General features: G+C 36.8%; 1 protein-coding gene across 1 annotated transcript; it reads right to left on the reverse strand.

Moving 5' to 3' along the window:
• Positions 1 to 310: 310 nt before the first annotated feature.
• Positions 311 to 12157, reverse strand: LOC132189004 (chaperone protein dnaJ 10). Its single transcript, XM_059603469.2, has 10 exons — positions 11792 to 12157; positions 10637 to 10696; positions 8276 to 8358; positions 7975 to 8134; positions 3272 to 3401; positions 2694 to 2852; positions 2031 to 2209; positions 1856 to 1936; positions 1604 to 1762; positions 311 to 689 (listed from the first exon to the last, which is right to left on the reverse strand). Exons 1-10 carry the CDS (start codon positions 11876 to 11878, stop codon positions 585 to 587), a joined length of 1203 nt encoding a protein of 400 aa, XP_059459452.1. The 5' UTR covers positions 11879 to 12157; the 3' UTR covers positions 311 to 584.
• Between the last annotated feature and the right edge of the window lie 113 nt (positions 12158 to 12270).

Genomic DNA, 12270 nt, shown 5'->3' on the forward strand with positions numbered 1-12270 from the left:
CATTGACCAGATCAACCAAATGAAAAGGGTAACCACATCAGATTAGTTCCTTGGTTATAGTTCTTTGTAGACTTTTAGTCAAAAACTCAGATACTATAACGCATGAAAGAGTTGCATGTTCAGACAAGACGACTCGTTCTATTAGGCTTTGATTCCAGACAAAACGACACAACTTCGAGCACCGCATATTAATTTATCAGAGGAAATAATAGTTTTTTACTTCTGTGTCTAAATTATCGGTGAGTGTCCCAAAATGGCCCAAGTATAAAGCAAAATCCTCAAAACTAATTTGAACCTGAGAACCAAAAAATACAAGAATGACAGTCCATTGAAAAACATCATTCACGTCAAGTGGCAGCCAATCGCAGCTTGCTGGTGATAATGAAAAACACTACCTTCTACAACCATGTCCTCCTCTATGTATACAATTATTTGTCTTCCATAGATTACAGCATGCCCGCTCAGCCAGAGTTGGCATATGCTTTCCAGCACAATCATCTATTCATACAACCACAACATTGATACATATGATAGGATATTATACACGACAAGCATTTCACACAAGATATCAAACTTTTCCATCCTCAATCCCTGCCTGTTGATGGATGTCTTGGTGCACCAGGTGGCGGTGCCGGCATTGGGAAGTTACAGTGGGGGCTGCCAAAGTTGGGGGCCTCCACATAGGGGCTCTGACACGTCCAATTGTTTCAGTGGGGGGAAAATCACAAGAAAAAGAGAATTAAGTGATACTGATATGAGAAAAGAAGATGAATAAAGAGTTTTCATCCTAGGCATATTTCAATTGGCAATATCTGCGTCAATGTTGCTATATCTATCTTAGTGTATTCAGTAATGATCTTCCAAAGTTCTCCCTGATTTTCAATTTGTTTGGCTTTGACAATCATTAGGATTCCATGACAAAGAGCTCTCTATAGCTTGTCACACTCCATGAGAGCATAGACTCTACTGCTTGTTTGCTAATGCTTTTTAAGACTGCCTATGTTTTTTTAGTAAAAAAACAAAAATATTAACAAATAACTCAACACATAAAACATTCACAAAACACTCGAAGCTACTTTCACCTTTATATCACATCATAACCAAAAAACAAAAATAACCCTCAAAGAAATATTACCAAACGAACCCTAGAGTTTTCTATGATAAAATGGTTATGAACTGTCTAAGTTCCTTTTTTTATTTTATTTTTTGTTTTCCCACTTAATAGTCTCATTATGAAAAAAAAAAAGAACTACATTATAAAATATCTGAAGTTTATGCACGAAGGATCCTGCCCACGTGATAGGAGCTAGGCCAGATCTTGCAATCTTTTAAAGTTTTCCTGAACTTCTATCCTCTCATCTATTTTGCATAAGAATGAGTTATACTTCGATGACAACTTTTCATTCATTGCTTTCTTGTGTGTCAAAACATCCACTGATACCACTGATACTAGAAAGTTGAAAGTTATTTCGTGAAATTCAACGAGAAAAACCCTAGACAATTTTTTCTTATTAGTACAAATTAGGCCCACTTGAGATTAAACCTGTGGTATGTTGCATTAATCCAAAAAATTAATGAACTTATTAGTGGGATAGAAAGGTACCTGTAATGCAGATGTGGAATAGGATGGCTCCTCAGGGTTTGAAGATTTTGGTGACGTACTAGGAGGGCAAGCATCATAGCTTGATTCACTTCCATTCAGTTTATGCACAGCGTTATCTACCACAATTTCACTCTCATTTCCATTGGATGATTTAACTCTCTATATTTATACCAAAGTTTCTGTTAGCCATCTAATGTGAGAATGTTGATATTAAACCACAGGCTATTGTGGAAAAAGCCACCAAAAAAATACCTGGAAGATTTTACCAAGAGTTTTCAACCCCTTTGCTCGAGCACGGACATCCTCTTTCTTGGCACTGTTGTCTTGAAGAACCTAAGTAAACAATGTATAGATTACATGAAACATTAACCCAGTATCTACTTCAGTGTCAGCCAACTATCAAAAATAACAAGAGAAGAAAAACAACCATCTGACAAACTCTGGATAGAGTGGCCTCAATATCAGCTACGTTAAGCTTCCACAGGGAATCGACCATCAATTTTTTGTGTGACTGCAGGTATCCTTCGAGCTCTACCTCAGTATAGTTTCCTTCTGCACTGAGTTGCTTTTTCATATCCTCCTGCAGCTGGATCAAAGCAATCGCGCCTGGAGTCACCAGCAAGAAAAAAACCAATTCATCACCATATACAAATATTTCCCAAGGTTGGTAGTCAACCCTACACACAACCTTGGGAGAGCACAGGCACACAGCCTAAATAAATACTACCACTGCACCAACTACCCTGTCCTGATTAATGGTCCAGGCACCAATGAATGGTTTGACTACATGGGACTAAAAGAGTTACCAATGCGTTGCAAGCCCAGATCTAGGGTTTCAAGGGCAATGAGATATCATACACAAAATAACAATCATAAATAAACACAAAGCAACTCCAATGGTTCAGCCTTTACCATGATATGATCTGAAAAATCTAGTCTCTTTTTGGGGCAAGAATAAGGAATAAGAAAAAGTACTATAATCATAGTTTAATAGATTTGATGGATCAATTTTCTAAAAGGGTAGAATTCAAAACACAATCACACCACAACTAGACATGGCTGTTGGCCAAAGCCCGAAATATATACTAACCTGTTGCTGCTGTTACTTGGGATTTAATAAAATGCCCTTTGTTTCTAAACCATTCAGCAATAAATGGCACACCCAAATATATTGCCTTTTTCCCTAGCTCTTTAGCGGCCTGCCTTGCATATATATAGCCAATTGTATTCAACATATCAACACCATAAGCTGTAGAAAAAAGAAAATAAAATGAATAAGAAAAATACCTTTGCAATGCATCAATAAAGATATAAAAATGCAGTACGTTAAACAAGGATGTAGGCCAAAAGACTCAAATTGCACAATCAAATATCCTAAAATTGGTCTTCTCCATACACTTTATGTCCTGGCGTGAATAGCTTACTGATATTAAAAACTTGCAAAAAACTTCCTTTCAAACATAACCAACCAGCCAACAATCTAATATTTATATTAATAGATATAATCATCAAGAAAGGAGCATTTGACTTCACCTACTGACTAAAATTTCCCAATATACCTAGTTGAATTACAAGTTGTCAAATAGTATAACGCTAAGGATATCAGAAATAAAAAGCCAGCAGTTTCAAAAACAAAGCACCAACCAAAAGAATAAAGGCAAAGACTACCTGCATTGGATAGCCTTGCTACTTCAGCTTCAGCATGTCTGACAAACTCCTCTTTGTTTCCTTGCACATATTGGTTAAGTCGACCTTTCAATATTTCTGCAAGCTTTTCTTCTCTTTCCTTCTGAACAACCTGTGGGAACCAGGAATTTGGAAAACGAATCCATAAGAAAACAAGGATTTGCATGTCTAAGGCAGAATGAGAAAGAAAACAACATTCAAATACACATTTTTATTGTGTGGATTAGTAGGTAACTTAATGTTACATGCTCAATTTTTCAAGCAAGTAATGGGATAAATTTAGAATAGGTTCTTAGACGGAACCTAGGCCTCCTTCAAACGAGTGTTTGGAATTCAAATACTTAGCATGCCTTTATTCATCAATGATAACTCATAAAAAAAAAAAAAAAAAAAAAAAAATTATAGTAGAAGAATAAACCATAACGTAATAAAATGATAACTACATCTTAAACAAATGGTATAGAGCTCAACAGGTAGCGCGATAACACCTAGCTACATGATAATTCCCATCTGCCATGCTCAAAAGCATGCAAGTGTTATGATAACACCTAGCTACATGTGTCCTTATCTTTGGCAACTTCATCTTGAGCAAAGTAAGTTTGTGGTCTTCTGCATGGGCCAAGTAAGCTTATGGTCTTCTGCATTGGCCTCACTTTTATGTTGTAACATTCCTCCCCTGCCGAAGTTGCCCTTTGTCCTCAAGGGCGAAGTGGGGAACTTGAAGCTGCATCTCATCCAACTTCTCCAACGTAGTGTTTGCAGGGCTGTCTCCTTGCCAATGTATGAGCACTTCAATGCCTTTGTTCCTGCGACGATGATCTAAAACTGCTTGGGGCTGAACTTGTTCTCTGACATCCAACTCAATAGGTAGCTGTGTATGAACAGTTTCTATAACAACATCGTCTGCCCTTTTTTCTTCATTAGAATTCTTCTTCTCCTCTCTGGGCTCCTCATCAGTGGGCTTATTTTCAGAGTCACTGCCATCACCATTACTCTGAACTTCCTTCGCAGATACTTGATTGGCCACAAGCACTACAACTTGAGTCTCTTTGGCCAAGCTAGTCCTGTTGTCATTCTCATTGAATACACATCTTTGGCCATTGCTTCTTTTCCAACTACGTACAATCTGCCATCCCTCAGATTCATTAATCACCTCCAAATCACCTCCCCCATTCCCATTACTCTCTTCATTACCATTATTTCCAACTTTCTAACCCCCATTCCCATTACTCTCTTCATTACCATTATTTCCAACTTTCTAACCCCTAAAACCGCCATTAGCCCTTATGTAATCCCTCGATAACCATTAACCCGGCCACCCCTCTCCTCTCCATGCCTCCTCGGGTACCCACTATTGGACCTTTGAGCACCACTGTTTCACCATCGCCATCTTGGCCTTCTTCCTTAGGCTTTCTCTTTTCTGACAACGACTTGTGACTTTAGGACCGACCATGGAAGCACAAGGTGCTTCGCTAGAAGATACATTTTGTTGCAGATCATGAGCCTGAGATTGCTCTTTCTCCTTCTTCTGCTGTACCTCTATCGACTCCTCTTCAGGCGCTTAAAACGTTTCTGTTGCGGCCGACTCTCAGGCGGCTTCTCTTCCTCTTCTACAAGTGAAAGGGACTAATGCCGAACAAATTGCAGCTTGTGGGTCTTCTCTGATAATAAGCCTCGTTGTGCCCCTGTTTTGGTTACGCACGGCAATGAACATCCCCGTATTTCTTCTTGAATTTTTTTCTCCCATTCGAACACTGAGTTGCTTCACGATTGGCAGTGCAATGTGATGACGATGCAGATTGTTTTGAGCGTACATGGCCACACATGTTGGTTATGTGCCATTAGCATGATGGTGCGATTGGTTTGTGTATTTATGGCCAAGCAAGGTGGTGGGTTGGCCTCATACAGTGGCGCTGCCGTCCATTTCGGCTCTGTCGGTAGTGGCGACGCACTGCAGTTGGTCCACAACATCTGGTTCTCATTTGTTGCCTCTATGTTCGCCACTTGTTCACCATCAATGGTGAGTATGTTACTGTGGTGGTGACCATCTGTTGTTGGCATTTCACAGTTGGAAAATAATATATGGCGGAGTGGACATGCGGTTTGACTAGGTTGAGGCCAGAGTCGGTGGGTGTCTTTAGCTACTCATAAGATTGGATCCCATGGTTTTCTTCAACCAACATTTTGTTGGGTGCACTAGCCATTTCTTTGGTTATTTTTTCTTCCATTCGCTCCATGATTTGCCCTTGAAAGGAGAGTTGTAGCTCCAAACACATCACCTTTAGCTCCAATTATCAATTCAGAAGTCCGACATGCCTGACTCTGATACCAAATGTTACGTTCTCAATTTTCAAGCGCATAATAGGATAAATTTAGTGTAGGTTCTTAGCGGGAACCTGAGCCTCCTTCAAACAAGTCTGCGGAATTCAAATACTTGGCATGCCTTTATTCATCAATAATAGTTTTTAGCATAAACTTCACTTACATCTCTCGAACTGTTTGTTGAGTTTTGCAGCATTGGCCCCAAATTATCAGAAGTTACAATGTGGGTGTTTGATATTTCAACTACTTTCAGTATCCCCCATCTGTTATGATTTTTTTCTCAAATTCTAACAAAAGAAACAAAACTTACCAAAATACCCCCATTTATAAAATAAAAAACAAAGAAAAAAAAAATGCACTAATCCATGTCCTGGCTGTGGGTCCTACCAGACTCACTGTGACCCATGGCGACATCATAGGTCGTCACTAACCCATGGCCACACCGTGTGTCTTCTGTGATGAACATGGAAATTGTTAGCATAATCATCTCTTGGATTCTCATCACCACCACCATCTTTACCATAAACCTTATCATTTATCTTTTTCTCCTCCCCCTGGGAGTTACCATTGTTAGCATAGTTCTCCAATAGACGTTTAGTTGGCATTCCCCAAGGTAGGCAGAGAGAAGCAAAGTTCTTTGCAGTACTCTTGGGCTTCAAATCAAAGACCCTTATGGAAATGAGTTCTTCAGGAGAAGTGGTTCTTTCTTCGTCATTAGCATTGAGAAGACCCAAGCTCGCAAGGACAATGCGGATCTGGACTGACCCACGGCCACGCCATGGCTCATCCTTTTCTTTTTCATTTTTCTGTTTTTATTTTTATTTTTTTTATTATTTTTTTTAACATTATATATATATATATATATATATATATATATATATATTTATTTATTTATTTATTTTAATTTTTTAGTCAATGGTATATTTGTAGCTTTATAAATTTTACATGGATATAAGAGACATTTCACTTGTTAGTTGTTTGAATTAACGAAAAACCCAAACGTTAGGGGGCAATTGAAAGGGGTTGAAACATCGAACACCCACATTGCAACTTTTGATAATTTGGGGCCAACATTGCAAAACCTATGACAGTTCGAGGAGGGTAAGCGAAGTTTCCCCTAGTTTTTAAATAAACATTACCGTAGAGTAGATAAACCATAACGTAATAAAATGATAACTACATCTTAAACAAATGGGGTACAGCTCAAGAGGTAACGCGATAACACCTAGCTACATGATAATTCCCATCTGCCCGGCTGCATGGCATGCGTGTGTTATGATAGCCCCTAGCTACATGCGTCCTCATCTTAAGCAACATTTATCCTTCAAGAACTTCATCTTGAGTGACTTGAAGAGCTTGATATATCTATTGTGAGGACATGCTATTACTTTGATATATCTTTTGGCTAAAAGCATCAATTGGCATGTTGCAAACATGCTATGCTCTTCCTAGTGGCCAATAATATTGGTCGTATGTATGTCAATGATTATATCACAAGAGTCTAGGGCACAAAAAAGTGATCATTGGTGCCTAACAAGAATACCCTGAAAACCGAGACTTCTCAACAAGTAAATCACAATCTCCATTTAGACATGCAAGAAAACTTATCATATCATTATAAACATATTCGCATATGATGGATCTCTGTTTAAATGTTTCACCTTTATTCAGCACTCATCCTTGGTTTCTCTTTAAAAGATTTTGAGTCCATCATTTGTTCAGTACCCATCCTTAGTTGCTTTTCAAGAACCCTGACCATTCAGTTTGTCATTATTTATAGTTATGCTTGAGTTCCTTTATAAAGCCATGGTGACATCCCCTCTTACCAATCAAAAGGTGGGTCCCAGATTTTTACAACGCTAAAATGTCAGAATGTCAAATGGTATCATAGGGTGAACGTCAAAATACATCTAAATTTTGGCCTGGTGATTTTGGTGATTCTTTATAGTTAAGATGCTTATTTCAGCAGTTTTTCATAATAAGATGCTTACATGGTACGATGATATTGGTCTATAAATTGAGGTAGGTGTACCAAAGCATCCATCTCAGTGCCATAACAAGATCACCTTCATGGTGTATAACTATTAAGGTTGATCATGAGCCTAGATTTCTGTCCAAGAACCATCAGTTTTAAAAGTGATGAAGATAAAGAGGAGAAAAAGAAAAAATCATATCACTTTTACTAGTGTCCAAACTCTCTTTCCCTTCTTTTGTTAAAGCATTTTTACTTCCATAGCTATTAGAAACCCAACTTCATGCACCTAAAGGAGTAACAAGACCCTAGTAACAGGCACAAAAAAGATACAAGATAATATAAATTAATAACAAAAAGATACAATTGGTGAGGCATGTTGAACTCATACCCTCATTTTTTCTTGCAACTTTTTAGCATCAAACTCTTCCCCTTCCGTGAAAATGTCTAGTGAAGCCATTGATGCCATCGCAAGCTGGCCTATGTATTCCTCAAAAAGCTCAATGCCAAAAAGCATCGCAAAGATAGCTGCAGGATCGATAATTGCCTCACTGCAATAGGAAGGAAGCATGCAATATATCAGAAAAAGAAAATAAATTTTGACAACAATATACATACATATAGTATGAGGAGTCAAACACCCTATCAAACTCGAAATTCATGTATTCATAAATTAAGAACAAGAAACTAACGTTGAGATTCCTGATTTCCCATAATTGTCATATGCTTGCCGTTGGGCTGGATCGCCCAATACTTGGTAAGCTTCACCCAAAACCTGAAGCGAAATGAATGATTTGTAAAAGTTACTAATGGTTCAAAATCATAAACAAACACACACCCAAATTGTAAAAATACCACTTCCTAATGCTCTTACGACAACCAAACTGGTACCCTTGGTTACTTCCACAATTCTGTCCATGCAATTGAGCACTTAAAGTTGTTACTCTTTTGAGAGCAACATTTGTAGAAATTGTAGAAAATAACAATATTGGTGTAACTATTGTAGTCATACATAGAATGAGAAAATTTCAACTGGATTAAACAAAATTCCCAGGACCCAACAAAGCATCCACTGAACTTTTTCTTAATACATGTGATCATGGAACCAAAAGGAAATCTTGTGTTGAAGGTCCCATATGCCAAGAAGTTGAATGACAATTTCCAAGCAGCAAACAAATTTGAAGTTAATTTTAGTGGTTAAGGATACCTTTACTTGTAGCACACATGTAGCAGCATCCTAAACTTTACATAAGCATAAAAAAAAGGTCTAAATGCAAAATTTTCTTATGCTTCCTGCTTCTGGATTTAGAGCAAGAACGTGATGAAAATATACTCAATTCTCAACTGAAATATATCACATTTTTAATAGATGACATTTTCAAGCGTTTCGATGCGTAAAACCGACCAAAATTGCGTAATTTGAGAATCTACAATTTTAAAGAAATTGTAGAGGATCCTAATCCCCTGCTACTATAGTAAAACCCCACACAGAAAATTCCTACAATTCTATAAGACTGTACTAATGCTGAACTGAAGGTAATTTGAAATCCTTGGAAGCATTAATGTCTAAGCAATATGCTGCAGTCTTGTTTGGCATACATCATATAAGCCAAGGAAATTTGTTATCCATACAATTCACAAGCCAATGCAGTCAAATATGTGCTTTAGCTTGTGAGGCGTAAGCCTACTTGGATCAATTTTTTATTTAATTCTTTAAATTTTACAACGCAGAGGATAGTTTATTACAATTTTCTTATTAATCACTCAGGTATGAAATATTGATAATCATCTTATTGATGCCAAGCATAATCTTAGAAATAATTTCAGAAATATGAGAAGTTAACATGATACGGAAAAAAGTCCAAATGTTTTATACTAAAAATTAAGCATTGTTGATTATTTATGTTTTATTTTAAGTTTACATGCGTCAGAATGATCATAAAAAGCTAAAAGGATCATACAGAAGATATGCCTAACTTGCCACTTCTTACTTTAGAGACACAGGAGTAAGGGGGTACACAAGCCATGGGACCGGCATAATCAGTTTAGGAAACTTTTTTTTTTTTTTTCTTTCTTTCTTTTCTTTCCTTGAAACAACAACGACAATAAAATAATGACGATGATAATAAAAGACTCATAAACTTAGGTCCTTAACTACCATCTGCATAAGTAGGGGAAGAAATCAGGACCATTCATGTTTTATTTCAGTGCGATACTTTATGCCAAAATTGCTTCATATTAGTTTATGCTCTTGATTTCAATAGTTATCTAACTTATAGTTCAATGAGGGTTGGACTTATGATTGTTTGATGGCTAAACATGCTAATTAGTGGGGTAAAATTATATAACAAGTATTATGATCTCCATTTAAAGGAGGAGATTGGAGCTAGTGGACCAAAAAAGAAAGAAAGTGGCCCGGCTTATTCTGCAGAGCTTGGAATAAATAGAGTTAGGTCAGTGCCACCAAGTTATTTACATACTAAAATATGTTCAAACGTCACTGTATTTGTTAAATGAAAAGAGATAAAGATGGTGCCAATAAACTTAATTTGGTTGATGGAACTATGACCTTGGGCAAAACCATACATTTGCACAACATGGTAGTCTTTCCACTAATGTTAATTCTTTAATATCAATAGCAAATTGACTTCTAAATGAATAGTTACAAATTTTCTCTCTTAGAACATTCGTGTTGTCAAATGATATGGACCCAAAGAAATGAGAATTTCAAGATCAATTCCCCCCACCCATTTCTTTCTATCTAAGCCAATGGTTAGCCAATAAAAATAAGAAGAAATAAGCTTATTTATGTATTGTTAAAATAATAATATAATATTTGAAATTTCCTATAAGTAAATGAAAAAATTGAACACGAGAGCCAAATGAATCAAAAGATGCATGTTTGGTTCGGAACAGATTGTAGAATTTTAGAATATAATTCCTGCGACATTAGTCTGTTGGGACAAAAGCTTTCCAGGGCCGTGAGTAACACAACTTGCTTTAAGCATTTCCAGTAGAATACAGTATTCAATAACCAAGAAAGAAATTCTTGCCTGAAAATTATGTGCTGCAAGAGGATCATTAGGGTTTTTATCTGGATGAACCTGCCGTGCCTGCAAGCAAGAAAGAAATAAATGATCCATAAAATGGTACAGAATTCATCCATTTCTAGCTAGTGTTCTACAATGTCCCAGTTATCGAATAGTCTAGAAGTGAAAGGTGAATATGAAAGCTTATGATGACAGGATCTTCCGGACAAAATAAGCTATAAACAACAAGAAGTTTTTGGCAACTCTATACATTCACAGTTTAGGCAAAATAGATGAAAGTTCCTTTACCATTGAAATACAATAGATGTAAATATGATGAAATAAAACAAAGGAATAATAGGGATGGATGTTTTGAAGTAGCAGGGCACAACTTCAGGCCAATAAATAAAATGGATAAAATGGAAAGGTAGCGAACAAAGGCAAACTACAAAAGCCATAAGTGTGAAAAAGCGAATATGAAAGCTTATGATGACAGAATCTTCTGGACAAAGTAAGCTTTAAACAGCAACATTTTTTTGGCAACTCTATACATTCACAGTTTTGAGAAAATAGATGGAAGTTCCTTTACCATTGAATAAAAGAGATGTAAATAAGATCAAATAAAACAAAGGAATCATAAGGATGGACGTTTTGAAGTAGAAGGGATCAACTTCAGGCCAATAAATAAGATGGATAAAATTGAAAGGCAGCGAACAGGGGTAAACTACAAAAGTCATAGGCTATTAAATTAAATTTTAATGTTCCTCAAAGAAGTGAAGAGTCATTGGACTTAATTTATAAGCGTTAGCAGCTTATCGGATAGTTGACCTGCTTCTATTGTGGGAGTAAGCAATCGAAAAAGCCGGAAAAGAAAATTAAGAAAGGAAAAAAAAAAAAAAGGGATGGCGGTAGCGGCGAAGTCAACTCTTGGGTGTGAGGGAAGTGTAATAGGTCCATCGGTAGTTAAATGTTACAATTGGGAACGTTTTCCCCTCGAACACCAAACGAATAAGGCATTATAATCCGAGGGATCCCTCTTTAAGCATCGACCTTATAGTATTAAACGGAAGAGATCAACACAAATTTTAGATTAGAATCCCTCAAAGACATGTAATCAACCTGGAAATCTAGTGCATATAATAAAACGAAATGCCAAACGCTAAAGAAGATTTCATTCACCTTTATGTAATAAGCTTTCTTGATTTCGGCCTCGGTAGCCGTAGGGCTGACTCCAAGCACGTCATAGTATTCCGTCTCCTTTACCATTTCAGATTTCCTCTTCCGATCCGATCAGTTGTATGTAGTTAAAAATTCAAGTCAAATTCCCAAGTCGACTTACGGTGCGGAAGGCAATGAGATTCACAGACCAGAAGAAAGCGTAGCCAGAGAATAAATTATATGGAGAGCGATAGAAATGGAATAGCATTTTTTTTTTTTTTTGTCGTCTTTATTACTCCCGTAATGTTTCTACACTGCGTAAAATCAATATATAATTATTTTGTATTCGTGGAAAAATTTTTTCATATAGGGAATTGATATTTTGTAAACCTTATAATCAAACAATAACATTTGAATACGCTAAATAATGTCTTCTTCGAATACGGATAATAAAAAAGAAAGGAGCTAGAAAGCTTCTCCTGCTCCGAAAAAGACGCGTG

Source organism: Corylus avellana, chromosome 9 (assembly GCF_965113065.1).
Source record: "Corylus avellana chromosome 9, dhCorAvel1.hap1.2, whole genome shotgun sequence".
Lineage (NCBI taxonomy): Eukaryota > Viridiplantae > Streptophyta > Magnoliopsida > Fagales > Betulaceae > Corylus > Corylus avellana.

Coding starts and splice junctions, on each gene's coding strand:
- LOC132189004 (XM_059603469.2), bottom strand. CDS start 11,878: ATGGTAAAGGAGACGGAATACTATGACGTGCTTGGAGTCAGCCCTACG. Junction 3,402..7,974: donor AGTTGCAAGAAAAAATGAGG/GTATGAGTTCAA, acceptor TGGTTCCCACAG/GTTGTTCAGAAGGAAAGAGA. Junction 2,210..2,693: donor CCAAGTAACAGCAGCAACAG/GTTAGTATATAT, acceptor TGGTGACTCCAG/GCGCGATTGCTTTGATCCAG.